We start from the raw sequence: 27771 nt of genomic DNA on the forward strand, positions 1-27771 counted from the left end.
TCTCACGGGGTTTTAATTATCTGTGGCTTGCTGGCCACAGATAATGCCACAAGGCATCTTCCCTTGTAACTTAAAAAAAACTTAGTTTGGATCTTCTGGGACCCTCATAGACTGTTGGTAGGAATGTAAAACAGTGCAGCCTCTCTGGAAAAGGGTGGCAGTTCCTCAAAATGTGAAGGACAGAGTTACCAGAAAACTCAGTAACACCACTCCTTGGTACATACCCAAGAGAATGAAACACACATTCATTCAAAACCTTGTGCACACAAGTTCACAGCAACATTACTCATAATAGCCGAAAACCATAAGCAACCCAGACGTTCATCAGCTGATAAACAAACATAATGTGGCATATATCCATATAATGAAATATTACTCAGTAATAAAAAGGAACAATAATAATTTAAAATATCCACATGCTACGACGTGGATAAACTTACAAACATCAGGCTAAGTAAGAGAAGTAAGACACAAAAGGTTACACATCTTATCATTCCAGTTATATAAAATTTCCAGAATAGACACCTCTGTAGAGACAGAAAATATACTAGTGTCTGTCTAGGGCTGGAGGGAAGAGTACATGGGGAGTGACTAAAACGTTCTAAAACCAGAATCTTGTGACTGTGGTAGGCTGTTATAAAATTTATTTGTAAATTTAACTCCTGTATTTAAGTGTTTCCTGGCTCTAGATGTTTTCTAAATTTCCTTTCTAGTCAAAGGTAGACCAGTAGGTTACTTCCTGTGTACTTTGTTTTTATAATTGCTTTATTAAAATACTTTCCACAAAAAGTTTCTATCTGACCAATTAAACTGCGATACTTGACATATAAGCAAAGACTATCCCTGAGATAAACAAAATTGAGATGCTATCTAAAATGGGCTATCAAAACCATCAGTCCCTGGCCGGGCACGGTGGCTCACCCCTGTATTCCCAGCACTTTGGGAGGCCGAGGCAGGCAGATCAGGAGGTCAGGAGATCGAGCATCCTGGCTAACACAGTGAAACTCCGTTTCTACTAAAAATACAAAAAAAAAAAAAAATTATCTGGGCGTGGTGGCGGGCGCCTGTAGTCCCAGCTACTCGGGAGGCTGAGGCAGGAGAATGGCGTGAACCCAGGAGGCAGAGCTTGAAGTGAGCTGAGACCGCGCCACTGCACTCCAGCCTGGGTGACAGAGCGAGACTCTGTCTAAATAAATAAATAAAATAAATAAATGAATACAAAAACAAACGAACCAAAAAAAACCCACCAGTCCCATTAATCTTAAGTGTTTTCTTTCATTTCTGCCTCTACTGCTTCAGTTTAAGGAGTTTTGTTTTGCTAGAAACTCTGAAAATTTGTTTTATTTGAAAGTAAAATTTGGGAATGTTTTTATCTGAAAACCTTTTTCTTAATCTAGTATCATTTCCTATTCTAGCTGTAATTGAAAGCTGTCTAAAATCAAATGGATCTCATTTCACTTAAGTGGCCAAAATCTTTCAAAAATAAACTCCCAATCCAATTTGTATAAAACGCTTTTATTGCTTATTTGAATAAAGTATTTCCTCCTTTACAACATTAGAAAACTCCAAAGATAAGACCAGCCTGGCCAACGTGGCAAAACCCTGTCTCTACAAAAAATACAAAAATTAGCCAGGCATGGTCACATGCGCCTGTAGTCCCAGCTACTCAGGAGGCTGAGGCATGAGAATCACTTGACCTGGGAGGTGGAGGGTGCAGTGAGCCAAGATCACGCCACTGCACTCCAACCTGGGCAAGATTGAGACTCTGTTTCCAAAAAAAAAAAAAAATTAGCTGAACATGTAGCACGCCTGTAGTCCCAGCTAATTGGGAGGCTGAGGCAGGAGGATTACTTGAGTCCAGGAGTTTGAGGCTACAGTGAGCTATGATTGTGCCACTGCATTCCAGCCTAGGCAACAGAACAAACCTCTGTGTCTTGAAAAATAAAAAAAAAAAAAAATGGCCTTAGTGTGTAGGCTCACACCTGTAATCCCAGCACTTTGGGAGCTGAAGCAGGAGTTCAAGGCCAGCCTGGGCAACAAAGCAAGACCCTGTCTCCACAAAACGAAAAAATGTTTAAATTAGCCAGGCATGATAGGGCGCACCTGTAGTCCTAACTGCTCGGGAGGCTGAGGAAGGAAAATTGCTTGAGCCTAGGAGTTGGAGGATGCAGTGAGCCATGATGGAGCCACTACACTCCAGCATGGGAGACAGAATGAGACCCTGTCTCTAAATAAATAATAATGGTCAGTCCTGGTGGCTCATGCCTGTAATCCCAGCATTTTGGGAGGCCGAGGTGGGCGGAGCACCTGAGGTCAGGAGCTCAAGACCAACCTGGCCAACATGGTGAAACCCTGCCTCTACCAAAAATATAAAAATTAGTGGGAGTGGCTAATTTAAAATACAAAAATTAGCCAGGTGTGGTGGCGAACGCCTGTAATCCCAGCTACTCAGCAGGCTGAGACAGGAAAATCCCTTAAACCTGGGAGGCGGAGGTTGCAGTGAGCCAAGATCGCACCACTGCAACCCAGCATGGGCAACAAGAGCAAGACTTCGTCTCAAAAAAAAAAAAAAAAAAAAAAATTAATTAAATAAAAATGTAAAATAAAAATTTGCAAAAACTCTAAAATGTTTAAAATGCTATCTTAAATTTAAATAACCTCACAAAGAATTTTTAGGACAGTGACAATGCTCTGAATACTATAATGGTGGACACATGCTATTATACATTTGTCCAAACCCAAAAAAGTACATCAACAAGAGCAAACCCCTACGCAAACTATGGATTCTGGATGACAATGATGCATCAATGTAAGTTCATCGATGCTAGCCAATACACCACTCTGATGGGGGATGCTGGTAACATGGGAGAGGCTCTGCATGTGTGGGGGCAAGGAGTATATAAAAAAATCTCCGTACCTTCCTCTCAATTTTGCTGTGAACCTAAAACTGCTCTAAAAAAGTGTTTTTAATTTAAACAACTCAGTAGCTTCCACTGTGAATTCACCAGCCATATATCTTACTTGTAAAAACTGCATGGGACACTATTCCATTTTCAAACGAACACATTTCATGTTTTATGAACTTTCAAGCACTTAAACATACAACACAATGTGTTTCCCAACTGGCATGTGCTCTCTCGCTGTATGCTCTCCAAGTGGAGTAACTGCCGAAGAAAAGTGAAGGAAAGGCCCCTTCAATATGAGACACAGACCTGACTGACCCTCCTAACAGGGGAAAGGTGATTGAAACTGGGCCACGAGCCACAGAAGAGGCTGGAGCTGCCCAGGGGGGCCCAAGGTGGTTTGATCTGGGGGAGGGTGAATGTGAGTGTGGATGGAAGTCCTCGGTGCTCCAAAAGGGAGGGCCCCAAGAGAGATAACATTCAGGTCCTTACAAAGGGCACACATGCAGAAGTGAATTATCTACAATGCAACCCTTCATCTGACAGTTTCTGCACAGAAAAGAAGAGGCAGAGAACTATGCAGACCCTAGCATAAGCACTGTGTCAAACAGCATTCTATAGGAACATGACAGATTACAGAAAAAGTAGAATATTAAATAAAACAAAGAGGAGCCTAAATTTACAAAGAGGAAGAAGACCTGAGATTTAAGTCAGCCAATAACTTTTGAAAAAAAAAAAAAAGTACATTTTATGCCAAAGTTCAAAAAATGAAACCACAGGAAAAAAATGTAAATTTGCCATTAATTCTTTGTCATTCATTGCCAAAAACGTTTATCTTTTTTTTTTTTCTGAATACTCCAAAAATGGCTGGGAATAAACTATTTGCTTATCAATAGCGTATCTGTGGCCGGGCATGGTAGCTCACACCTATAATCTCAGCACTTTGGGAGGCCGAGGCAGGAGGATAACTTGAGGTCAAGAGTTCAAGACCAGCCTGGCCAACATGGTGAAACCCCTTCTCTACTAAAATACAAAAAATGGGTAATGGCAAGCACCTGTAATCCCAGTTACTCAAGAGGCTTAGGCACCAGAATCTCTTGAACCCGGGAGGCGGAGCCTGCAGTGAGCTGGGATCGCGCCACAGCACTCCAGCCTGAGCAACAGAGCGAGACTGGCTCAAAAAAAAAAGTGTACGGCTAACAACTGATCCTGATAGCACAAGCAACAGCAACAGCAATAAACAGAATTTCTTCAAAAGGCTATTTCTTTCCACAGTAATACCCACAGTCATATAAGAAAATAACAACAAAAATATTTTATACTCGTTATTCAAAGACTATCCAGTTAATCTGGTCAGTCTTAGCCAATCTTTGGCTAAAGATTTTAGAGGTTTTCTTCCAATATATGTTATCCTCCTCAGAGAGGCCAAGTTTCTCCAATAAATGAAACAATACTTAACTTCCTTCTAAGTGTCCTCAGAATTTGGCCAATAATCTTGGCAATAATTCTTAAGCACTTCTCTTCTTCACTTTTGGCCCTTTTGGGAGCCAAAAGGAGATAACTAAGAAACTTCAAGGACTTTAAAGTCTACTAAGGCCGGATGCAGTGGCTCACGCCTGTAATCTCAGCACTTTGGGAGGCTGAGGCGGGCAGATCACTTGAGGTCAGTCGTTTGAGACCAGCCTGACCAACATGGTGAAACCCTGTCTCTACTAAAAGTACAAAAATTAGCAGGGCATTGCCGTGCACACCTGTAATCTCAGCTACTCAAGAGGCTGAGGTGAGAGAATGCATCTGAGCCCAGAAAGTGGAGGTTGCAGTGAGCCAAGATTGTGCCACTGCACTTGAGTCTGGGCGATAGAGTGAGACTCTGTATCAAAGAATAAATAAATAAATAAAAGTCGACTACATTTCACTAAGCTACCGACCTAGTAAACACTAGACATCAGGTATCAGAAAGTAGAAAGTCAGCAACTTGCCCCAAGGTGTGCCGGGTTGCTAGGTTTTACCACTCCATGACACCTCCTACAACTTTCACCTCTCACTGCATAACTTCAAATTGTAGCCTTCCACATCTATTTTTCTTTCTTTCTTTTTTTTTTTTTTTTTTCTGAGACGGAGTCTTGCTCTATGCCCCAGCCTGGAGTGCGGTGGCGCGATCTCGGCTCACTGCAAGCTCCGCCCCCCCCCCCCGGGTTCACGCCATTCTCCTGCCTCAGCCTCCCGAGTAGCTGGGACTACAGGTGCCCACCACCTCGCCCGGCTAGTTTTCTTGTATTTTTAGTAGAGACGGGGTTTCACCGTGTTAGCCAGGATGGTCTCGATCTCCTGACCTCGTGATCCGCCCGTCTCGGCCTCCCTTTTTTTTTCTTTTGAGACAGAGTCTCACTCTGTCGCCCAGGCTGGAGTGCAATGACACAATCTCGACTCACTGCAACCTCCACCTCCCAGGTTCAAGAGATTCTCCTGCCTCAGCCTCCCAAGTAACTGGGACTACATGCGTGTGCCACCATGCCCGGCTAATTTTTATATTTTCAGTAGAGACAGGGTTTCCCCACGTTGACCGGGCTGGTCTAGAACTCCTGACCTCAGGTGATCTGCCCGCCTCGGCCTCCCAAAGTGCTGGGATTACAGGCATGAGCCACTGTGCCTGGCCGGCCTTCCACATCTATACAGTGGAATTCTAGGTTACTAAAAATTCTCAGCTGTAGTAAATGAAAAAAGCTAATTAGACAGAAGTATAAACAATACACTTCTACTATATTAATTATGTGAATATTTTACACGTACATATGAAAAGGATAAACAGACACATACATCTGTACATGTAGTAAGTCATCCTGGAATGACAAAGAGAGCTGCAGGTTGGGGTTAGAAGAACAATGATCTTTTATGGAATATATTTTTGTACTCCACTATACATGTTTACCATTTACCTGCATGAAATTATTTTAAGTAAAGCCAACCTCTGAAAAATGAATATAAGCTATATATTTGTTAGTAGGAAGCTATCGAAGAAGTTAAGCTCCCTTTGCTGCATACAAGCTTCAGGACTCTCCACAGTCAGTCTGTCTTTTTCTCTCTCCCCTACACTCCCACACTCCATCTTTCTGTCTCTATATTTATGTAGTTTAATTCTGCTGGCATTTCATTTTCCCTCTTGCTCACATCCTAACCCAGTCCAGAAGTTATCAGTCCCCACTCGGGAGGTCTGGTAGCAAATCCCATGAATGACAGCAACCTGTGGCTCCTGCCCCACAGACATGAGCTGGTTAGCAGAGAACCTATTGTCCGCTGGGCATGGTGGCTCACGCCTGTAACCCCAGAACTTTGGGAGGCTGAGGCGGGCGGATCACCTGAGGTCAGGAGTTCGAGACCAGCCTGACCACCATGGAGGAAACCCCGTCTCTACTAAAACTACAAAATTAGCCAGGTGGCGCATGCCTGTAATCCCAGCTACTTGAAAGGCTGAGGCAGGAGAATTGCTTGAACCTGGGAGGCAGAGGTTGCAGTGAGCCAAAATTGTGCCATTGCCCTCCAGCCTGGGCAACAGGAGCAAAACTCTGTCTCAAAAAAAAAAAAAAAAAAAAGAGAGAGAGTGAGCCCCATCGTCCTCAGAAGGTAAAGGCTCCCCCGGAGCCATACTTGCCCACCTGTGCCTGAGCAAATGAGCATAGCACACTGTAGGCTTCCACATTCCCCTTCCCTATGAGTGCTAGTTCAAGGCTGTAGAATGACTCCAAGGTCTGTCAACTCCACAGGTGAGGAAGGGACTCTGGTAAAATCCTCCTTGACCCTGAACCCTCTATCTTGCCCCACTGCTGCTTCCTTTTGTAACTTTCCCTATCACCACTCTGAAACACCCTTGTGAGAGTCGTTCTGAACTCTGCACAGCCTGAAGTCCTTCTCTAAAGCTCTAGTATCTTAGGGTTTATAATCAAACCGTGATGTCATGCCACATCCAGCACTGACACTGATCCATCACTGGCCTTTCCCTGTATTTCTTCCTGTGAAGACCCATGGCTGCTGTCTTCTGTGCCAACATAGAATGGCAGGGACTTTTTCCCCTAACATTGTTGCTAACTGTCCACCAGCCCTAAATTGCTCTGAGGATTAGACCACAGCCTCTAAACAATCATAAGTGTCCATTTTTCAAGGAAACATGACAACTGGTCCCAGTCAAGTGGAATGGGAAATCCATGGGTTTTGGAACCAGACAGGGCTGGAATAAATCCTAGCTCAGCCAGCTCCATTCTGTGGCAGCCTCCTTACGTTACCATTTACTAAGCCTTGGCTTTCCTATCTGTAAATGAGGATAATTCCTACCTCCTGAGACATTTGTGAAAATCAAATGAGTTACTCCCCTACGGAAAACCCGGCACTGGGATTTGCCGTCTTTACTCATGTGACACATCCCATTTCTCATCTCAGCCCCACAACTAAATCCACCAGATTAGCCGTGACCCTGTATCATTTAGTCACTAAACCTTGGACACATCTTAAAATCTTAAAGCGTAAAGATCATATTTCTGATATACTCCTTCCTTTCTATGAAAAGCAAAGTTTTGGCTGGGCACGGCAGCTCACGGCTGTAATCCCAGCACTTTGGTAGGCTGAGGTGGGTGGATCACTTGAGGTCAGGAGTTCAAGGCCAGCCTGGCCAACATGGTAAAACTCCATTTCTACTAAAAAATACAAAAATTAGTCGGGTAAGTGGTGGCAGGCGCCTGTAGTCCTAGCTACTCAGGAGGCTGAGACAGGAGAATCATTTGAACCGAGGAGGTGGAGGTTGCAGTGAGCCAAGATCACACCACTGCACTCCAGCCTGGCAACAGAGCAAGACTCCATCTCAAAAAGAAAAAAGAAAAGAAAACTATTATAAGGACATACTATTGAGTAGCCAATCCAAGCAAAGAAAAAAGAGTATCTTGACCTCTGTTAATTACATAGTCAATAACTTCAGTAAAATACACAGAGACAGACACAGACACACCTTCCTGCTTTCTTTGGTGCTTAACTTCTTTTTTAACTTCTTTTCTGCTTAACTTCCTTTTTAATAATGGCCAAGATTCATAAGATCTTTAAGACCCTCAGGAACCCTTTCCCTCATTTTTGACAAGAGGAAAAAAATGGCCCAGAGAGCTTAAGTAACTTCTCCAAAGTTGCACAGCTAGTTAATGATATACGGTTGTGTGACTTTAGTACACAGTGGTTAAGCCCAGCAAACTGAGTAATTCATGAAAGCTTAGTCAGGGTGATTATCACACTGCTAGGCTGTATTTCATGGAGCTTAGAACACTTTAAAGACATTTAAAGATATTCTGTGAATTATAGTATGTGTATTTAATTGCCAGGAACAATAAGATTCCACAGGTCTTTATTTGGTGGATGTCTTATAGCTCCCACATTCTAGACCAGTGCCATCAAATTAGACTTTCTAAGAGACAGAAACGCATTATCCAATATGGTAGCCCTGAGTTGTATGTGGCTATTGAGCACACAAAATGTGGCTGGTGTAATGAAGAAACTGAATGTTTTCATTTATTTCATTGTAATGAATTTAAATTTAAATAGCCACATGTGGCTGGGGGCTTCCATACTGGAACAGACCCCTGTACTTTACTCCAGACCCCTGTAATTTAGAGACCTAGTGCAGTAAGCACATTGAGTATTGAGCTTTGGAGACAGATAAACTCATTCAGATACTTTTTTTTTTTTTTTTTTTTTTTTTTTTTTTTTTTTTTTTTTTTTTTTTTTTTTTTTTTGAGACGGAGTCTCGCTCTGTCGCCCACGCTGGAGTGCAGTGGCCGGATCTCAGCTCACTGCAAGCTCCGCCTCCCGGGTTTACGCCATTCTCCTGCCTCAGCCTCCCGAGTAGCTGGGACTACAGGCGCCCGCCACCTCGCCCGGCTAGTTTTTTTGTATTTTTAGTAAAGACGGGGTTTCACCATGTTAGCCAGGATGGTCTCGATCTCCTGACCTTGTGATCCGCCCGTCTCGGCCTCCCAAAGTGCTGGGATTACAGGCTTGAGCCACCGCGCCCGGCCTGGCAGATACTTTCTAATTCAGTAAACTTGGCCAATCCCGTAACTGCCTATGTCTCAGGTTTCACATGTGTAAAAAAGAACACAGTCCTCCTTAGCACCCAGGGGAGAGAGTTCAAGCCAATGTGGCCTGCCTTCCTGTGTTACTTCCCAGTGCTCATTCAAATCTGACACTAGGATTGGGCCTTTCTAGACACTTTCCCCAAATGGATGCAGTGGAGAAGTGGACTTCTAGTTCTAGGAAACAAGGACGTTTAGTTCCCACAAGGATGTCTGGAAAATGAAGGGGTGGACTGAGATGAAATCTGAACAAACTCACCTCTCTCTGACATCATTCCCTGTCCAGATTCAGTCTTGACTAATAATGAACAGGAAAGAGTTGAACCTGCATTTCTAGAATTCATAGCCCCTGCCTTTGTGATGCAGACAAAAACAGACCTTCAGAGGGAGAATCCTTTACAAAATCCTCTAAGCTCTAAACACTGTATGTAGCTCAGGGGAGTCCTGTTTCTGTGGCTGCAGCCCTTCTTCCTCCCTCATGCCCAGTCTCCATGTGAACCCCAGTGCCCCCAGATTACCTGAAGCTGCAGTGGTGGGGACACTGGCTGGTGGTGGCTGAGAGGGGCCACTGCTCTCAGTCATGAGGCACGGGTTGCTGCCATTGTTCTCTCTTTTGACAAGGAGCTCGGCTGCACTGGGCAGTGGGATGGGGTGGCTGATACCCAATTCCTCCTCCTGGGCCTGCTGCCTTCTCAGGGCCACCTGGAAGCACACGACAACGACAACGAGTCATCCTCCAGCACTCCAGAATCAGCTTTGCCAAAGCACAGAAGCCCCATCCATCCCAGACACCACGATTCACTAGCTCTGGAGGTGAGGTCTGAAAATCTCCCATTTCTTCTCAAACCCACCCAGGCAACTATGATGTGCAAAGCTTAGAAACAGTTTTGAGCCAGACAGTAGGTGCTCAAAAAATGCTTGTTGCCAGACGTGGTGGCACATGCCTGGAATCCCAGCTACTCAGGAGCCTGAGGCAGGAGAATCACTTAAGCCCAGGAGTTTGAGGCTGCCGTGGGCTATGATCGCGCCACTGCACTCCAGCCTAGGAGACAGAGTAAGACCCCGTCTCTTAACAAACAAACAGAAAAGCTTGTTAAACAAATCATTGTGTAGAATATGGTTGGTTAGGGAGGATCAGGAAAAAGCTGTAGTCAGCCAAGTGAAGGAGTACAATCTAAAGAGCAGAGGAGGTCAGAAGCAGTGACAGATTAGGAAGGAAAATGGGATCACTCACTCCTTCATTCCACAAACTTGCAAAAGGCCACTGTACTAAAAACAGGGACCAGTAAGAATAGATTGGATCCTACATTACTTACAGTTTAACAAATGAAACAGGGCCAAGAATGGTGGTTAACATCTGTAATCCCAGCACTTTTGGAGGCAGAGGTGGGCCAATCACCGGAGGTCAGGAGTTCGAGATTGGCCTGGCCAACGATGGTGAAACCCCATCCTCACTAAAAAAAATACAAAAATTAGCCGGGCATGTTGGCCCACCTGTAGTCCCAGCTACTCAGGAGGCTGAGGCAGAAGAATCGCTTAAACCCAGAAGGCAGAGGTTGCAGTGAGCCAAGATCACAACACTGCACTCCAGCCTAGGCAACAAAGCAATACAACGTCTCCAAAAAAAAATTTTTTAAAAGGCGAAACAGGAGGCAAGCAAACATGCCACTACAACACAAGGCAAACTGTGACAACCACCACAAGAGTGGTACACAGAAGAAAGTACCTTTCACTCCTACAGAAGAAAGAGAGAAATGTCTTTAACATGTTAAAATCAGCCAGCAGTAGTATTTGGACAGAGCATTGAAGAATAGGATGAGGAGGACTTGGACAGGCAAGGATGAAGGGGCAGAACATACTGGAAGAATATGGAACAGGGTGGACAGGAAAGGCAGGGGCTGCTTAGGAAAGCCTGGAGAGCCCCGTTTCCTGGGGTGGAGGGAGCATGTGGGAGAAGCAGTGGAGAAAGGGACTGGAATCTGGCGTTGAAGTCCCTGAAGGCAGAAGAGGCAGAAGGCAGGGAGGAAGGGTGAAGACAGGTGTGTGATATTCCAGACAGACGAAAGGAGAGAGCCAGAACTGGAGACTGGAAAGGACCTGACATACTCTTCATGGTCCCTCTTCAATTTATCTTCTTTTAAATAACATTGTTAAAGATTGAAAAAAGGCCAGGTGGGGTGGCTCACACCTGTAGTCCTATCACTTCGGGAGGCCAAGGCAGGGGTAACACCTGAGGTCAGCAGCTTGAGACCAGCCTGACCAATATGGTGAAACCCCGTATACTAAAAATACAAAAATTAGCCAGGCGAGGTAGCATGCACCAGTAATCCCAGCTACTCAGGAGGTGTAAAGGAGAATTACTTGAATCCAGGAGGCGGAGGTTGCAGTGAGCCGAAATCAAGCCACTGCACTCCAGCCTGGGCGATGGAGCAAGACTCCTCAAAATAAATAAATAAATAAATAAGATTAAAAAAACAAGATTAAAAAAACAGGTTTAAAGAAAATTAACTGTATTTTTGCTTACTGCATATAACAAAGACTTTCTGTTGAAACTGACTAAGGTATGGTGCTCACGAAATGACAGTGAAGCACTCCTACCGCAGAGCTGCCCAAATATAAGCCAAAGGTAAAATCAAAACGTTAGATTACAAAACTCAACTAGGGGCGGGGCGGGCGCAGTGGCTCACACCTGTAATTCCAGCACTGTGGGAGGCCGAGGCGGGTGGATCATCTGAGGTCAGGAGTTTGAGACCAGCCTGACCAATATGGTGAAATCCCATCTCCACTAAAAATACAAAAATTAGCCGGGTGTGGTGGCGTGCGCCTGTAGTCCCAGCTACTCAGGAGGCTGAGGCAGAAGAATCACTTGAACCTGGGAGGCGGAGGTTGCAGTGAGCCAAGATCATGTTACTGCACTCCAGCCTGGGGAACAGAGCGAGACTCCCGTCTAAAAAAAAAAAAGAAAGGAAGAAAAAACAACTACAATTTATATGTTGCTTTAGGAAAACTACAGTCCAAACATAGAAAGCTGATTAATTGGGAAGTAATTTTTCCTCATGGCCAAAAATAGTCTTCGACTTAGAAAAATTGACCTTAAATAATTAATGACTTAAGATTAAATAATTAAGCTTGAATTTCCTATTATTAACCAAGAGGCTTAGAAAGGGAACATCAATGAATCTGACCAGAAAGAAGTTTTAAACCCTGCAAACCTCTGAAGTATGTCAGTGCATACTCACATCCTTCCTTACACAAACCCAATGCATATCCAAAATGCTCAGGTATCTCGCTAAGGACCTTCTCTCAATGTTTCTTAGGAAATATATAAAAAGGAAAGGGGATAACAATTGATTAAAAATGCAACTATACGATTATTTTAGAATCATATATAAGATCAATTTCAAACTATTTAAAAATGACTAAAAAGTAGTTGTTTTACGGATTTTTAAGGATTCATCTGGCACAGTACACACATTCTGGTGTAGAAAAAAATACTGAAGTTTCCCATTCTAAGTGACCTTGAGTTGCTTTTGTTTTTAACGGTGTAAGCAGCCTCAACTAATAAAGGTTATTCAAAATTAATTTCTCTGCTAGAATATTTTTACTACATTTTGAGAAATCCCCCAAGCATGTTCTCCACACGAAACATTTAAGCCAAAGACTAAATGTTTAGAGTATTTTTCTACCCAGTGTAATTTAAAGGTCCATTAATTTTTTCAGTAAACTCATTGTGACGCATTTTATTGCCACACCCAGTGTATTATTTTCATCCACTATAGATTAAGCTTAAAATATCTATTAAGAAATTAGACAAAACAATATATATTTTCATGATTGCACTCGCCATCTGTGAAGTCAAAACACGTTTAGTATAAAACACATTTGTAAAAATCTAAAGTATTACATAAAAGCATATAACCTTAGGGCATTTGTTTTCAATGGAGGATATTTACATGTTCCTAATCAAAAGTAGCACATCGTTAGCAAACATTTGTTATCTTTTCATTTTGAATAACCTGTCTTAAAAAGATGAAACAACTTTTAACTGGAAATAACGTAGATTACTGCCTTCTAAAAATCCTTTTAGAATACTAACGACATTAACTTTCCGTTAAAATGTTAAATTACTAGCCGACTTACGAACCTTTAAAAAAACAAAACCACAGACGGACAAAAATCTCAAACCCTACCTAGCGCGCTTTTTTCCACCTGCGCATATTTTTTTAAATTCGTAAGCGTGCTTTAAAACATATTGAAAGAATTTGCACTTTAATCTTCGGTCGAGAATGCAAATTTTAAAACCCTAATAAAATTTCCAGAGTTCTCAAAATGGCTGAGGCGCTCAGCCTCCATCCACGCGGGACAAAGATAAAAAGTGCGCCAGACGCTCAGGAAAGACCACGCAACGCGCGTCCACTGCAGAGACTTTTCCAGAAAGACAAATAAGGCTTTCCGACAGGTTACCCTGGTAAGCAGCAGCCCGGCCGAGTCTCCCTTTCCCCTTAACGGAACGGCCAGCACTGGCGCCCTCCAAGATCCTTTCTTATTTAAGTGCAACTCAGCAAAGAGGCAGAGTCAGGGATTCTGGGGGCGCTCGATGAAATCGAACCCCGAAACCCTCAGCTCCCAAGGCACGGTTGGAGATCTTGGGACCCTGAAGCGGAGAGAATTCCGCAATACTCTGCTGGGAGAGCGGGGCTAGAGATCCCGGGGATTCCCTTGGAATCGAACCCTCCCCACTACCCTCACCTCGGAGGGCCGGAGCGAAGATCCTGAAGACTCCTCTAGACCAACCAACCCTGCCAACTCTTGGAGCGCGGACTCTGGGATCGCGGGGAAGCGCAGAGGGGCGAACCCCGAAATTCCCTGCCCTGAGAGCGGGATCAGGGATCTCAGGGACCCGGGAGCACAGGGAACCCCCGCGACTCTCTTCAGCGGCGCGAGTTAGAGATCCCATGGACTCCCGTACAGGCTAACCCCGCAACTCCGCTGAAAGGCAGGGTCAGAGATCGTGGGGAACCCGGAGCCGAGCGAAGCCCGCAACTCTGCCCGGTGGGCGGGATCAGAGACACGTCTCCGGCCCTCTCAGACTGGCGTTGTAGCGTGGCCGGGAGCCCAGGACCCCAAGCGCAGCGGCCGTCGGCCAAGTACCGCGGCGTCTTTCCACAACCCAGGACCCACATGGCGACGGCCATGCTGGGGGGACTTCATTAAAAAACTCGGGCCCCGCCGGGAGCGGTGGCCCACGCCTGTAATCCCAGCACTTTGGGAGGCCGAGGCGGGTGGATCACCTGAGGTCAGGAGTTCGAGACCAGTCTGACCAATATGGTGAAACCTCCATCTCTACTAAAAACACAAAAATTAGCCGGGCATGGTGGCGCGCGCCTGTAGTCCCAGCTACTTGGGAGGCTGAGGCAGGACAATTGCTTGAACCCGGGAGGCTGAGGTTGCAGTGCGCCGAGATCGCGCCACTACAGTCCAGCCTGGGGCAACAGAGCGAGACTCCATCTAGAAAAAAAAAAAAAAACTAGGGCTGAACCCCGGCTCCCGGACGCCCGCACCCACCTGCGCGGCCATCACGCGCTGCCTCTCGGCGATCAGGTTGCACTTTTTGCACTGGCAGTCCCGCCACATGCAGAAGCGCTTGTGGCCCTTGAGCGGCGACGCGTAGCCGTGGTTCCTGCAGCGTGCGCACTTGGGCAGCCGTGGGGACTTCTTGCTCCCGGCACCCAGGCCCGACGCCCCGGAGCTGGAGCCGCCTCCGCCGCTGCTGCCCCCGGCGCTCGAACCGCCGGCCGCCCCCACTAGCGCCCCAGACGCTTTGCCAAACCCCCCAGCTTTGCCCTGCGGCGGTGCCCCGGGGGCGTGAGGGGCTTCCGACGGTGTAGAGGGCTTGCTGAATGCCTCGTCGTTGGGCATGGTGCCCCTAGGAGAAGTGCGAGCACTCTGGCCGCCTCTCTCGCCTGGTGATTGCTGCCAGGTATGAACCCGACGGACAGCGAGGCTCGGGAGGAGGAGGCGCAGGAGACGTGTTCGCTGCAGCCGGAGGTGCAGCTGGAGTGGCGAGGTCTGGACACGCCACGCCCGGAGTGGTGGGGGGTTGTGCCTTTTCTTTTGGCGCGCGCGCGCGCGACTCAGAACTTTTGGATACTTTTCAGAACATTCCCGGGACTGCCTGGGAGGGAGCGTGGCCACGCCCACCGCCCCCCGACTCCAGCCACCGCTCTCCAGCTGCTTGCAAACTTGCACTGGCTGCAAGCATCCAGGGCTTTGCTACAGGGTCCCTGCAAGCCCACCGAGAGGTACAGAGCGGCCTGGGAATCGTGGGCACCCCTCCCCCCGCTCTCGGAGGCGCCAAGACCCGGTTGCCAAAGCACGTTGCACCGAGGAAGCTGGACTCCCCAGGTCAAGAGCAGAGCCATGCTTGCATGCTTGGAGGAGGTGCAAACCACCCTACGGAGTCTTCTAGCTCCCTTTCCCCCAGAGGGGCGCACCAGATTTGATAGAGCCGACTTTGGCAACAGCCAAGTCAGAAAAAAAATTTTTTTTTCTCTCTTAAGAGCTATGAGGTGGAAGGCCTCAGAAATGTATAGGGTAAATAAGATTTGCCCTATTTGTACGGCAAATAAGATCCTCAGTGTGCAGGGCACAAGCACTTCAAAAATTTCAAAGGTTGGAACTTTCTGTTCTCCGTTTATCCCTTCCTGCACCAGTGTTCATTTGCTCACAAGACTTCTACCTCCTTCGCTCCAGATAACTTTACGATCTACGATCTACTATTCCAGCCCGTGTTCCCGTTCACTTCAGGTGCATATAGCTTCTTGCCTGTGAGGCCGCTTGAACTTACACTCTGCAGGCACGGGAAACTCAAAAAGAAACATATATGTTAAAAAACTGAGGTGGGGGGTGGTTACACATATGTAGACATTTATCAAAACTCATTCTACACTTCATATCTGTGCATTTTACTGTATGTCATTATACATCTTAAAAAAAAAAAAAGAAACAAACAAACCAACCTGGTTCGATCATCTTACAGCCTGTCCCAGGGTTCTCATCCTGAACTTCCGCCCCAGCCATGCCTGTGTCCTCTCTGCACCTGCACAACAAATGCTCAGCAGCTAAGGCCTGCTGAGCAGTTCTTTCTACTCACCCACGTGCTCCCTAAGACCAGTCCTTCACCTCAAGTCTGAATCTCTGCAGTAGCTCCCAGCTGGTATCTCCATGTCTTAGTATTCCGGTATATTCTATACACACAGCAGGGGGCCCCAGCAGTGCTTTGCTATTGTTTTCCATGTTAACGAGTTAAAGACCCGGGAGTGGGTCTTAATGCACTTTGAATGCTCCTTCTTTCCCACCAGAACTGGTATTAACCTTCAGGATCCTGGGCCGCCTCCAGACCTAGGGGATTATTTCTCCAAAGAGGCATGGTCACCCTGTTCAGCTTCTCATCAAAATGGTTGTACTGTGGCCACCTCTTTCAGCAGTTTGGTGTTTTCAGTACTGAGTTCTGAAATCCTCGAATCTGCCTTTGGAGCTCTAATTCTGAGGCCTCTCTCACGGGCCCTTTCCCTCAGTCTGAAATTTCTCCATTAGTATTCTCTGTCTGAAAGTTACTTCCAAAAGAAGCATCTAGCTTTACACAGCACCTCTACCTGTGAAACCAGTGAAACTCTACTCCTGACAGGAGCTAGGATGCAACCATCTATCCCATTCTGGAACCTTATAAATGATAACCACTACTTTGTTCAGAATATCTCATGCCTCTTAAATCTTCCATTAAAACACGCATGTCAATTGCTATTATCCAATATTTATGTTCTTTTTCCAGATTTATATTTTATTTATTTATTTATTTTTTAGAGATAGAGTCTTGCTCTGTTGCCCGGGCTAAAGTGCAATGGCACAGTCATAGCTCACTGTAGCCTCCAGCTTCTGGGCTAAAGGGATCCTCCTGCCTCAGCCTTCCAAGTAGCTGGGACTAGAGGCATGTGCTACCACGCCTAATTTTTCTTTTTCTTCTTCCTTTTTTTTGAGACAGAGTCTCGCTCTCTCACCCAGCCTGGAGTGTAGTGGCGTGATCTCGGCTCACTGCAAGCTCCGCCTACTGGGTTCACACCATTCTCCTGCCTCAGCCTCCCAAGTAGCTGGGACTACAGGTGCCTGCCACCATGCCCAGCTAATTTTTTGTATTTTTAGTAGAGACGGGGTTTCACCATGTTAGCCAGGATGGTCTTGATCTCTTGACCTTGTGATCCGCCCGCCTCAGCCTCCCAAAGTGCTGGGATTACAGGCATGAGCCACCGAGCCTGGCCCCAATTTTTAATTTTTTGTGGAGACGGGGGCTCACTGTGTTGCTCAGGCTGGTCTCAAACTCCTGGCCTCAAGTAATTCTCCTCCCTCCACCTCCCAAAGCACTGAGATTTATAGGTGTGAGCCTCCGTGCCTGAGCCATATTTATATTTTAATACTAAACTGGAGCTGAGTCATTCCCAAGGTCCTGTCCAGTTTTAGACACTGAAGTAGATGCAGGAAGAAGCAGCTGTCAAATCCCAAATTACAAGGGAATATGTGTTCTTTACAAGCATCCTATCACTGGAATCTGTGAAGGAGGAATTTAAGCCCACAGAAAATTCAAGGCTAAGAATCTGTGTGACCAAGGCATAAAAACATAAAATGTTGTGATGAAGTTAATGGCCTAGTAAAGTTTTTATTCACAAAACACAGAAGAGGTACCAGACAGGAGACCACCAAAAATAGAGACAGGCCCTGCACAGTGGCTCACGCCTATAATCTCAGCATTTTGGGAGGCTGAGGGGGGCGGATCACCTGAGGTCAGGAGTTCGAAACCAACCTGGTCAACATGGTGAAACTCCTTCTCTACTAAAAATGCAAAATTAGCCAGGTGTGGTGGTGCATGCCTGTAATCCCAGCTACTCTGGAGGCTGAGGCAGGATAATCACTTGAATCCAGGAGGCGGAGGTTGCAGTGAGCCAAGATCATGCCTTTGCACTCCAGCCTGGGCAAAAAGGGCAAAACTCCGTCTCAAAAAAAAAAAAAAAGGCCGGGCGCGGTGCCTCACGCCTGTAATCCCAGCACTTTGGGAGGCCGAGGCGGGTGGATCACAAGGTCAGGAGATCGAGACCACGGTGAAACCCCGTCTCTACTAAAAATACAAAAAATTAGCCGGGCGCGGTTGTGGGCGCCTGTAGTCCCAGCTACTCGGGAGGCTGAGGCAGGAGAATGGCGTGAACCCGGGAGGCTGAGCTTGCAGTGAGCCGAGATCGCGCCACTGCACTCCAGCCTGGGCGACAGAGCGAGACTCCGTCTCAAAAAAAAAAAAAAAAAAAAAGTGGCCGGGCGCGGTGGCTCACACCTGTGATCCAAGCACTTTGGGAGGCAGAGGCGGGTGCATCATGAGGTCAGGAGTTCGAGACCAGCCTGACCAACATGGTGAAACCCCGTCTCCACTAAAAATACAAAACTTAGCCAGGCGTGGTGGGGAGTGCCTGTAATCTCAGCTACTTAGGAGCTGAGGCAGGAGAATCTCTTAAAACCCAGGAGGCAGAGCTTGCAGTGAGCCGAGATCGCTCCATTGCACTCTAGCCTGGGTGACACAGGGAGACTCTGTTTCAAGAAAAAAAAAAAAATGTCTGGGCGCAGTGGCTCATGCCTGTAATCCCAGCACTCTGGGAGGCCAAGGCAGGCAGATCACTTGAGGCCAGGAGTTCGAGACCAGCCTGGCCAGCATGGTGAAACCTCATCTCTACTAAAATACAAAAATTAGCTGGGCAGGGTGGTGGGCACCTGTAATTCCAGCTACTTGGGAGGCTGAGGCTAGAGAATCGCTTGAATCCTGGAGGCAGAGGTTGCAGTGATCTGAGATAGTGCCACTGCACTCTAGCCTGGGTGACAGAGTGAGACTCTGCCTCAAGAAAAAAAAAAGAGAGAGACAGGAAGTCCCCAAGAATGAACAAATTTGTACTGGATATTTCAAGTAGCCTGGCTTTGTTGTCTCCTTTCTCTCCTCTCCTTTTTCCAGACATGGAAGCCATAAAGATGATACAGATCTGTATTTACTGAAATAGAAATATGTCCAAGACATATTGGTAAGGGGGGGAAGGGCAGTTCTAAAACATGTCAGGGTTAGGCAAAGACTTCTCAGGCATAACACCAGAAGCAAAAGTGGGCCGGATGCAGTGGCTCATGCCTGTAATCCTAGCACTTTGGGAGGCCGAGGCAGGTAGATCACCTGAGCTCAGGAGTTCGAGACCAGCCTGGGCAACACGGTGAAACGCCATCTCTACTAAAATACAAAAAATTAGCCAGGCGTGGCAGCCTGCTCCTGTAATCTCAGCTACTGAGGAGGCTGAGGCAGGAGAATTGCTTGAACTGGGGAGGCAGAGGTTGCAGTGAGGCAAGATCACAACACTGCACTCTAGTCTGGGCCGCAGAACAAGACTCCATCTCCAAAAACAAACAAACAAAAGCAGAAGTGATAAAAGGAACAAAACTGACAAACTGGACTTCACCAAAATTCAAAACTTTTGTGTCTTCAAAAGACACCATTAAGAAAATGAAAATATGGCCTGATGCGGTAGCTCATGCCCGTAATCCCAGCACTCTGGGAGGCCAAGGCAGGCAGATCACTTGATGTCAGGAGTTCGAGACCAGCCTGGCCAACTTAGTGAAACTCCATCTTTACTAAAAATACAACAATCAGCCAGGTGGCAGGTGCCTGTAATCTCAGCTAATCAGGAGGCTGAGGCAGGAGAATCACTTGAACTCTGGAGGTGGAGGTTGCAGTGAGCCAAGATAGCGCCACCACACTGTAGCCTGGGCAACAAGGGGAGACTCCATCTCAAAGAAAAGAAAAAAAAAAAAAAAGAGAAGAAAAAAGAAAATTAAATGAAAATACAAGCCAAAACATTTTGTGAGAAAATATTTGAAAATCACATATCTGATCATCAGATATCTGATTTGTATCCAGAATACATAAACAACTCTTACAATTTAATAATGAAAAGACACCCCAATTGAAAAAATGCGTTTAATATGGCCGGGCATGGTGGCTTACACCTGCAATCCCAGCACTTTGAGAGGCTGAGGCAGGAGGATCTCTTGAACCCACGAGTTCACGACCAGCCTGGGTAATATAGGGAGACCCCATCTCTGTAAATAATTTGAAAATTAGCCAAGTGTAATAGTGTGCACCTGTAGTCCCAGCTACTCAGGAGGCTGAGGTGGAAGGATCACTTGAGCCTGGGAGGCTGCAGTGAGCTGAGATGGTGCCACTGCACTCCAGCCTGGGAGATAGAGCGAAACCCTGTCAAAAAAAAAAAAAAAAAAAGATTTGATTAGACATTTTACCAAAGAAAATATTCAAATTGCCAAAAGACGTTCAGTATATTTACTCATTAGAGAAATACAGATCAAAAACATGATAAGCTATTGCTTCACACTCGCTAGGATACCTATAATAAAAAAGATAGACCATAGCAAGTATTGACTAGGATGTGAAGAAACCAGACTCTCATATACTGCTGATGGGTATGTAAAATTGTGGAAAACTTAACATATGACCCAATAATTTCAATACTAGGTCTCTTCCTCAGAGAAGTGAAAACATACGTCCATGCAAAGACTCGTACATTAAAATGTATAGCAACATTTTTTTTTTTTAAGCAGAGTCTCACTGTTGCCCAGGCTGGAGTGCAATGGCATGATCTCGGCTCACTGTAACCTCTGCCTCTTGGGCTCAAGCAGTAAGCCCTGCCTCAGCCTCCTGAGTAGCTGGGATTACAGGCGCCTGCCACCACACCCAGCTAATTTTTTTTTTTGGAGACAGAGTTTCACGCTTGTTGCTCAGGCTGGAGTGCAATGGCGAGATCTCAGTTCACCGCAATCTCCACCTCCTGGGTTCAAGCGAGTCTCCTGCCTCAGCCTCCCAAGTAAGTGGGATTACAGGCATGTGCCACCATGCCTGGCTAATTTTTGTATTTTTAGTAGAGTCAGGGTTTCTCCATGTTGGTCAGGGTGGCCTCAACCTCCTGACCTCAGGTGATCTGCCCACCTCAGCCTCCCAAAGTCCTTGGATTACAGGCGTGAGCCACCACACCCAGCCTAATTTTTGTATTTTTTAGTAGATGTGGGGTTTTACCATGTTGGCCAGGCTGGTCTTGAATGCCTGATCTTAGGTGATCTGCCCGCCTTGGCCTCCCAAAGTGCTGGGATTACAGGTGTGAGCCACCACGCCCAGCCCAGCATTATTTATTTGAAACAATTCAAATGTCCATCAACAGGTGAATGAAAGAACAAACTGTGATATAGCCATACAATGGAATATTATTGAGCTGTCAAAGGGAATGAAGTAATGATACATACTACACCATGGATGAACCTTGAAAACATTACGCTATGTAGAAGAAACCAGATTCAAAAGACTACCTATGGTAAAACCACATTTATATGAAATGTTCACAAAAGGCAAAATCAATAGAGACAGAAATTAGATTAGCAGTTGCCAGGAACCGGAGGTAGATACTGGGAGTAAGTGCAAATGCATATAAAATATTATTTGGGAAGCCAGGCATGGTGGCTTGTGCCTTTTGCCTGTAATCCCAGCTACTTGGGAGACTGTGGTGGGAGGATGGCTTGAGCCCAGGAGTTTGAGGCTGCAGTAAGCTATGATCATATCATTGCACTCCAGCCTGGGCAACAGAGTGACACTCCATCTCCAAAAATAAATAAATAAATAAATAAATAAATAAATAAATAAATAAATAAGGCTGGGTGTGGTGGCTCACACCCATAATCTCAACACTTTGGGAGGCAGAGGCAGACGGATCATGAAGTCAAGGGGTCGAGACCATCCTGGCCAACATAGTGAAACCCCGTCTCTACTAAAAATACAAAAAGTTAGCTGGGCATGGTGGCATGCGCCTGTAGTCCCAGCTACTGGAGAGGCTGAGGCAAGAGAATCACTTGAACCCAGGAGGCAGAGGTTGCAGTGAGCCAAGATCTCACTGTTGCACTCCAGGCTGGTGACAGAGCGAGACTCTCTCAAAATAATAAAAATTTTTAAAAACTAATAAATAAATAAATATATTTTAGGGGTAACGAAATGATCTAAAATTGGATTGTAGTAATGGTTGCAAAACTGTAAATTTACTAAAATTATTTGTATGATTAAAACAAATTTTATGGTATATAAATTATACCTCAAGGAAGCTATTCAAATTTTTTAATTAAAAACACAAAGAAAACTAGCTATAATGTACAGTGTGGCTCCACTGTGCTTTTTTTTCCATTGTTGAAATACAAACTAATGCATGTTTCTATCTGCTTGAGCAGGTTATATAATTTTCCCTGTGTGATAGGATTATGGATGGTTTTCTACTTTACAATCCTTTTTTTTTTTTTTCTCCCAAGACAGAGTCTTGCTCTGCTGCCCAGGCTGGAGTCCAGTGGTGCGATCTCAGCTCACTGCAACCTCCCCTTCTGGGGTTCAAGCGATTCTCATGTCTCAGCCTCCCTAGTAGCTGGGATCTCAGCTCACTGCAACCTCTGCTTCTGGGGTCCAAGCAATTCTCATGTCTCAGCCTCCCTAGTAGCTGGGATTACAGGCACCCGCCACCACACCCAGCTAATTTTTATTTTTATTTTTATTTTTAGTAGAGACAGGATTTCACCATGTTGACCAGGCTGGTCTGGAACTCCTGGTCTCAAGTGATCTGCCCGCCTTAGCCTCCCAAAGTGCTGGGATTACAGGCGTGAGCCACCACGCCCGCCCTATCTGATTTTTTTTAACACTTAGCAGGCATTACTTTTACTATTAGAATAAAACAATACATTGTTTTATTGGTGAGGCAATATAGCATATTGATTAAATGCATAGTTTTGAATCCAAGCTCTGTGACCTTAGGCTCCTTAACCGCTCTATGACTCAGTCTCCTCACCTATAAAAAGGGGTTAATACTAATGCCTACTTCAAAGGGTTAGGGGGAAGACTAAATTAGTTAATACTTGTGGAGTGCTGAGAAAAGTAAGTGGTACACAGTAACATATCTTTTATTGTGGTTGTTATTTCCCAATTGGAAAGAAAAAAAAGAGTACAGAGAAAGTAAATATATACACATATACACCTTCCACATATTGGAAGAACCTGTGGGGAGGGGAAGCTACAGAAGGCACTGATGATCAATTCCATCTACTTTGCATTTCGTCCACAGAAAGCTGTTTTCCGGATTGGAAAGAAAGAAAGAGTACGTAGAAAGCAGATATATACACATATACACCTCCCACATATTGGAAGAACCTGTGGGGAGCGGAAGCTACAGAAGGCACTGATGATCAATTCCATCTACTTTGCATTTCGTCCACAGAAAGCTGTTTTCCGGATTGGAAAGAAAGAAAGAGTACGTAGAAAGCAGATATATACACATATACACCTCCCACATATTGGAAGAACCTGTGGGGAGGGGAAGCTACAGAAGGCACTGATGATCAATTCCATCTACTTTGCATTTCGTCCACAAAAAGCTGTTTTTGTCCCTTGGTACAACAGGTCAAGGGAAACTTCTCTGTGTTGCCTCTGACCATATATATGAAGTGAGATACTATATGATCAAAATATTCAGCTCCCTGTGTCAAACGTGCTGCTGTGACTCAGCTGGCCTGAACTGACAATAAGGTGCACAGCTGTGTGTGATCAATGTCCCTGTTGATTCCATCTCATGCAAGTCCTCCTCCACTAAATGCTACTACTCCTACCAGCAGGGAGAAGGGACAAGTGGGACTGCTAGGACCTGAAGCATTTAGTGGAGGAGGACCTTGTATGAATGGAAGATTGAACTGTAGTCACACAGGATTTGAGGAGGCTGAAAGGAGAAAACAAGACATTCTAGGTCATGGGAACAACGGATGGAAGGCTGGGCATTGGGAGTGTGCCTGTAGGTTGGGGGAGAGGGCACAGACATGCCAGTCTGGAACAGAGGAGTCAAGCTGGAGCCCAGCAGGAGATAAGGTTGGAAAGATAGCATGGCACCTTGCCTGCCAGTGAGGAATTTGGCTTCTATCCTTTAGGCAAATTGAGAGTGATGGAGGCTTTCGTCCTTGAGGTGTTTGAGGAATGAAAGTGTAAGTGTGGGTTCTGCCAATCACTGCCTGATCGGAACAAACCAGTTAGCAGCATCTTTGAGTTTTCTGTCCTTACACAGGGACAATATTAGGTATTCGGGATGTTTGTGAAACGCCCAAATGTTTGTTCTATGCCTGCCACATAGAAACTGCTTGATCATTGTTGGTAGCTGATGCTGACTGTAGTCTGGATTGGAGGAACAGGAGGAACCTGAAAGCAGATAGTGCTGGCATGGACCTAGTTGTTCAGAAAGATGGCTATGTTTGAGGTTGCAGCAGTGAAATCTAATTACCAACCAGTTACCTCTACACATTTGAGTTCCCACCAACATCCATGCAGACAAACAAAGGCAGTCAGGATCATGTGTATCTTAGGTAAGAACACAGGCCTTGCAATTAGACTCCCTGTGTTGGAGTCCCAGTTTTGCTATTTACCAGCCATATGCCTGTGGGCTAGTCACTTACCCTCTTTGTGCCACCCTTTCCCCATCTGAAAATTGGAAATAACCTGACAACTGTTGTGAAGATGCCATAATTGATGGATGTAAAGGGCTTAAAACAGTGCCTACGAGAGAATAAAGACTGCCCGAGTGTGAGCTATTACTGTTTTCTAATTCTGTCAGAGGAATTTTTTTTTTTTTTAGATGGAGTTTCACTCTTGTTGCCCAGGCTGAAGTGCAATGGTTCGATCTCGGCTCACTGCAATCTCCGCCTCCCGGGTTCAAGCGATTCTCCTGCCTCAGCCTCCCGAGTAGCCGGGATTACAGGCATGTGCCACCACGCCCAGCTAATCTTATATTTTTAGTAGAGATGGAGTTTCTCCATGTTGGTCAGGCTAGTCTTGAACTCCTGACCTCAGGTGATCCGCCTGCCCTGGCCTCCCAAAGTGCTGGGATTACAGGCGTGAGCCACCGCATCCGGCTCTTGTAAGAGAAATTTTGAAGCACAAATTGAAGATGAAGGGAGCTAGGAGGCAGGTTTTAGGATCTGAGCAGTTTGCTAGTTCTTCCCAAATAACGTGTTCTCAACAATGTAAGTAATTAGAATCCCAGCTTGGAAACCGGAAGTAAATGACAAAGCCTCTAGGGTGTCAACATTTGTCACCAGCATGGCATCCTGATGTTATCTGAGCATCCAGAGCCTATCTCAGGCTCTTAGGAAGATGAGGGGTACCCTAAGGTGGCACATCATAAGCAGCACACTGGCAGGCTAGCAAAATGGAAGGCTGATGAGATGGGGTTTCACTACTTTGGCCAGGATGGTCTCAATCTCTTCACCTTGTGATCTGCCTGCCTCAGCCTCCCAAAGTGCTGGGATTACAGGCGTGAGCCACCTCGCCTGGCCAAGATATTTATTTATTTATATTTTTTTGAGACAGAGTCTCACTCTGTCGGCCATGCTGGAGTGCAGTGGCGTGATCTCAGCTCACTGCAACCTCTGCCTCCCGGGTTTAAACGATTCTCCTGCCTCAGCTTCCTGAATAGCTGGGATTACAGGCGCCTGCCACGGGCCTGGCAAATTTTTGTGTTTTTAGTTAGAGACAGGGTTTCACCATCTTGGCCAGGCTGGTCTCAAACTCCTGACCTTGTGATCCACCCACCTCAGCCTCCCAAAGTGCTGGGATTACAGGCATGAGCCACTGCACTGGCCCCAGGATATTTATTTTTAAGATAATTGTAGATGACTTTTCAGTATTAACTGCTATTTTGAAACAATCAGGAGACTGACTCACATTAATCTAAAGAAAAAAAAAAACGGTTTACCATCATACGTTTTTCTTGTAGAATCAATTGCTTACAACTCCAAGAAGAGGGCCAGCGCAGTGGCTCACGCCTGTAATCCCAGCACTTTGGGAGGCTGAGGGGGGTGGATCACTTGCAGTCAGCAGTTCAAAACCAGCCTGGCCAACATTGTGAAACCCTGTCTCTACTAAAAATACAAAAAATTGCTGGGCTCAGTGGCTCACGCCTGTAATTCCAGCACTTTGGGAGGCCAAGGTAGGTGGATTGCCTGAGGTCAGGAGTTTGAGACCAGTCTGGCCAACATGGTGAAACCTCGTCTGTACTAAAAATACAAAAAAATTAGCCGGGTGTGGTGGCATGCACTTGTAATCCCAGCTACTCGGGAGGCTGAGACAGGAGAATCACTTGAACCAGGGAAGTGGAGGTTGCACTGAGATGCACCACTGCACTCCAGCCTGCGTGACAATGTGAGACTCTGTCTCAAAAACAAACAACCAACCAACCCAAAAAATTAGCTGGGCGTGGTGGCATACACCTGTAATTCCAGCTACTTGGGAAGCTGAGACAGGAGAATCACTTGAACCCAGGAGGCAGAGTTGTAGTGAGCCAAGATTATGCCTGGGCGACAGAGCAAGACTTCATGGCAAAAAAAAAAAAAAAAAAAAAAAAAAAGGCCGGGCGCGGTGGCTCAAGTCTGTAATCCCAGCACTTTGGGAGGCTGAGATGGGCAGATCACGACGTCAGGAGATTGAGACCATCCTGGCTAACACGGTGAAACCCCGTCTCTACTAAAAAATACCAAAAAACTAGCCGGGAGAGGTGGCGGGCGCCTGTAGTCCCAGCTACTCGGGAGGCTGAGGCAGGAGAATGGCGTAAACCCGGGAGGCGAAGTTTGCAGTGGGCTGAGATCCGGCCACTGCACTCCAGCGTGGGCGACAGAGCGAGACTCCGTCTCAAAAAAAAAAAAAAAAAAAAACTTCAAGAAGAAATCTGCTTTTAAAAATATCTATTTTGGGCTGGGTGCGGCGGCTCACGCCTGTAATCCCAGCACTTTGGGAGGCCGAGGAGGGTGGATCACGAGGTCAGGAGATTGAGACCATCCTGGCTAACATGGTGAAACCCTGTCTCTACTAAAAATACAAAGAAAAAATAGCCGGGCTTGGTGGCAGGCACCTGTAGTCCCAGCTGCTGGGGAGGCTGAGGCAGGAGAATGGCGTGAACTCGGGAGGCGGAGCTTGCAGTGAGCTGAGATCGCGCCACTGCACTCCAGCCTGGGCGACAAGAGCGAGACCCCGTCTCAAAACAAACGAAAAAACAAACAAAAAAACATCTGTTTTGCAGCTGGGCCATGTGGCTCAAGCCTGTAATTCCAACACTGTGAGAGGCTGGGGCAGGCGGATTGCTTGAGCCCCGGAGTTTGAGACCAGCCTAGGTAACATGGAGAAACCCTGTCTCTACAAAAAATAGGAAAAATAGAAAAATTAGCCAAGCATGGTGGTGCACCCTGGTATTCCAGCTACTCAGGAGGCTGAGGTGGGAGGATCACCTGAGCCTGGGGAGGTTGAGGAGCCAGGGAGCTGAGATTATGCCACTGCACAATCTGTCTGGGCAGCAGAATGAGACCCTATCTCAAAAAAATAAATAAAAAAAATCTATTTTGCAAAATTGAATTTGATGGGGGATAAACTAACAATATACATGTACTGCTTGAAATTTGTGAAGAACAAACAAATGTCAAATTGCTATATTAGATTTTTTGTTGTTGTCGAGACCGAGTCTCCCTATGTCGCCCAGGCTGGAGTGCAGTGGTGTGATCTTGGCTCACTAAAACCTACACCTCCTGGGTACAAGCAATTCTCGCGCCCCAGCCTCCGAGTAGCTGGG

At 46.0% G+C, this 27771-nt stretch overlaps 2 protein-coding genes across 3 annotated transcripts in view; one reads left to right on the plus strand and one right to left on the minus strand.

Moving 5' to 3' along the window:
* Positions 1-15131, minus strand: part of DMRT1 (doublesex and mab-3 related transcription factor 1) — a 130627-nt gene extending 115496 nt beyond the window's left edge. For both annotated transcript variants that reach the window (XM_050761761.1, XM_050761760.1), the window contains exons 1-2: positions 14573-15131; positions 9526-9709 (exon numbers count right to left, since the gene is read on the minus strand). In XM_050761761.1, the coding sequence (XP_050617718.1) occupies positions 9526-9709; positions 14573-14926 (538 nt within the window). In that variant the 5' untranslated portion in view covers positions 14927-15131. The remainder of the gene's footprint in view (positions 1-9525; positions 9710-14572) is intronic.
* The window catches only part of LOC126937902 (putative COBW domain-containing protein 7), a 952477-nt gene that overhangs the window by 216555 nt on the left and 708151 nt on the right, over positions 1-27771 (plus strand). The gene's annotated exons all lie outside the window — the stretch shown is intronic.

The sequence above is a fragment of the Macaca thibetana genome, chromosome 15 (assembly GCF_024542745.1).
Source record: "Macaca thibetana thibetana isolate TM-01 chromosome 15, ASM2454274v1, whole genome shotgun sequence".
Lineage (NCBI taxonomy): Eukaryota > Metazoa > Chordata > Mammalia > Primates > Cercopithecidae > Macaca > Macaca thibetana.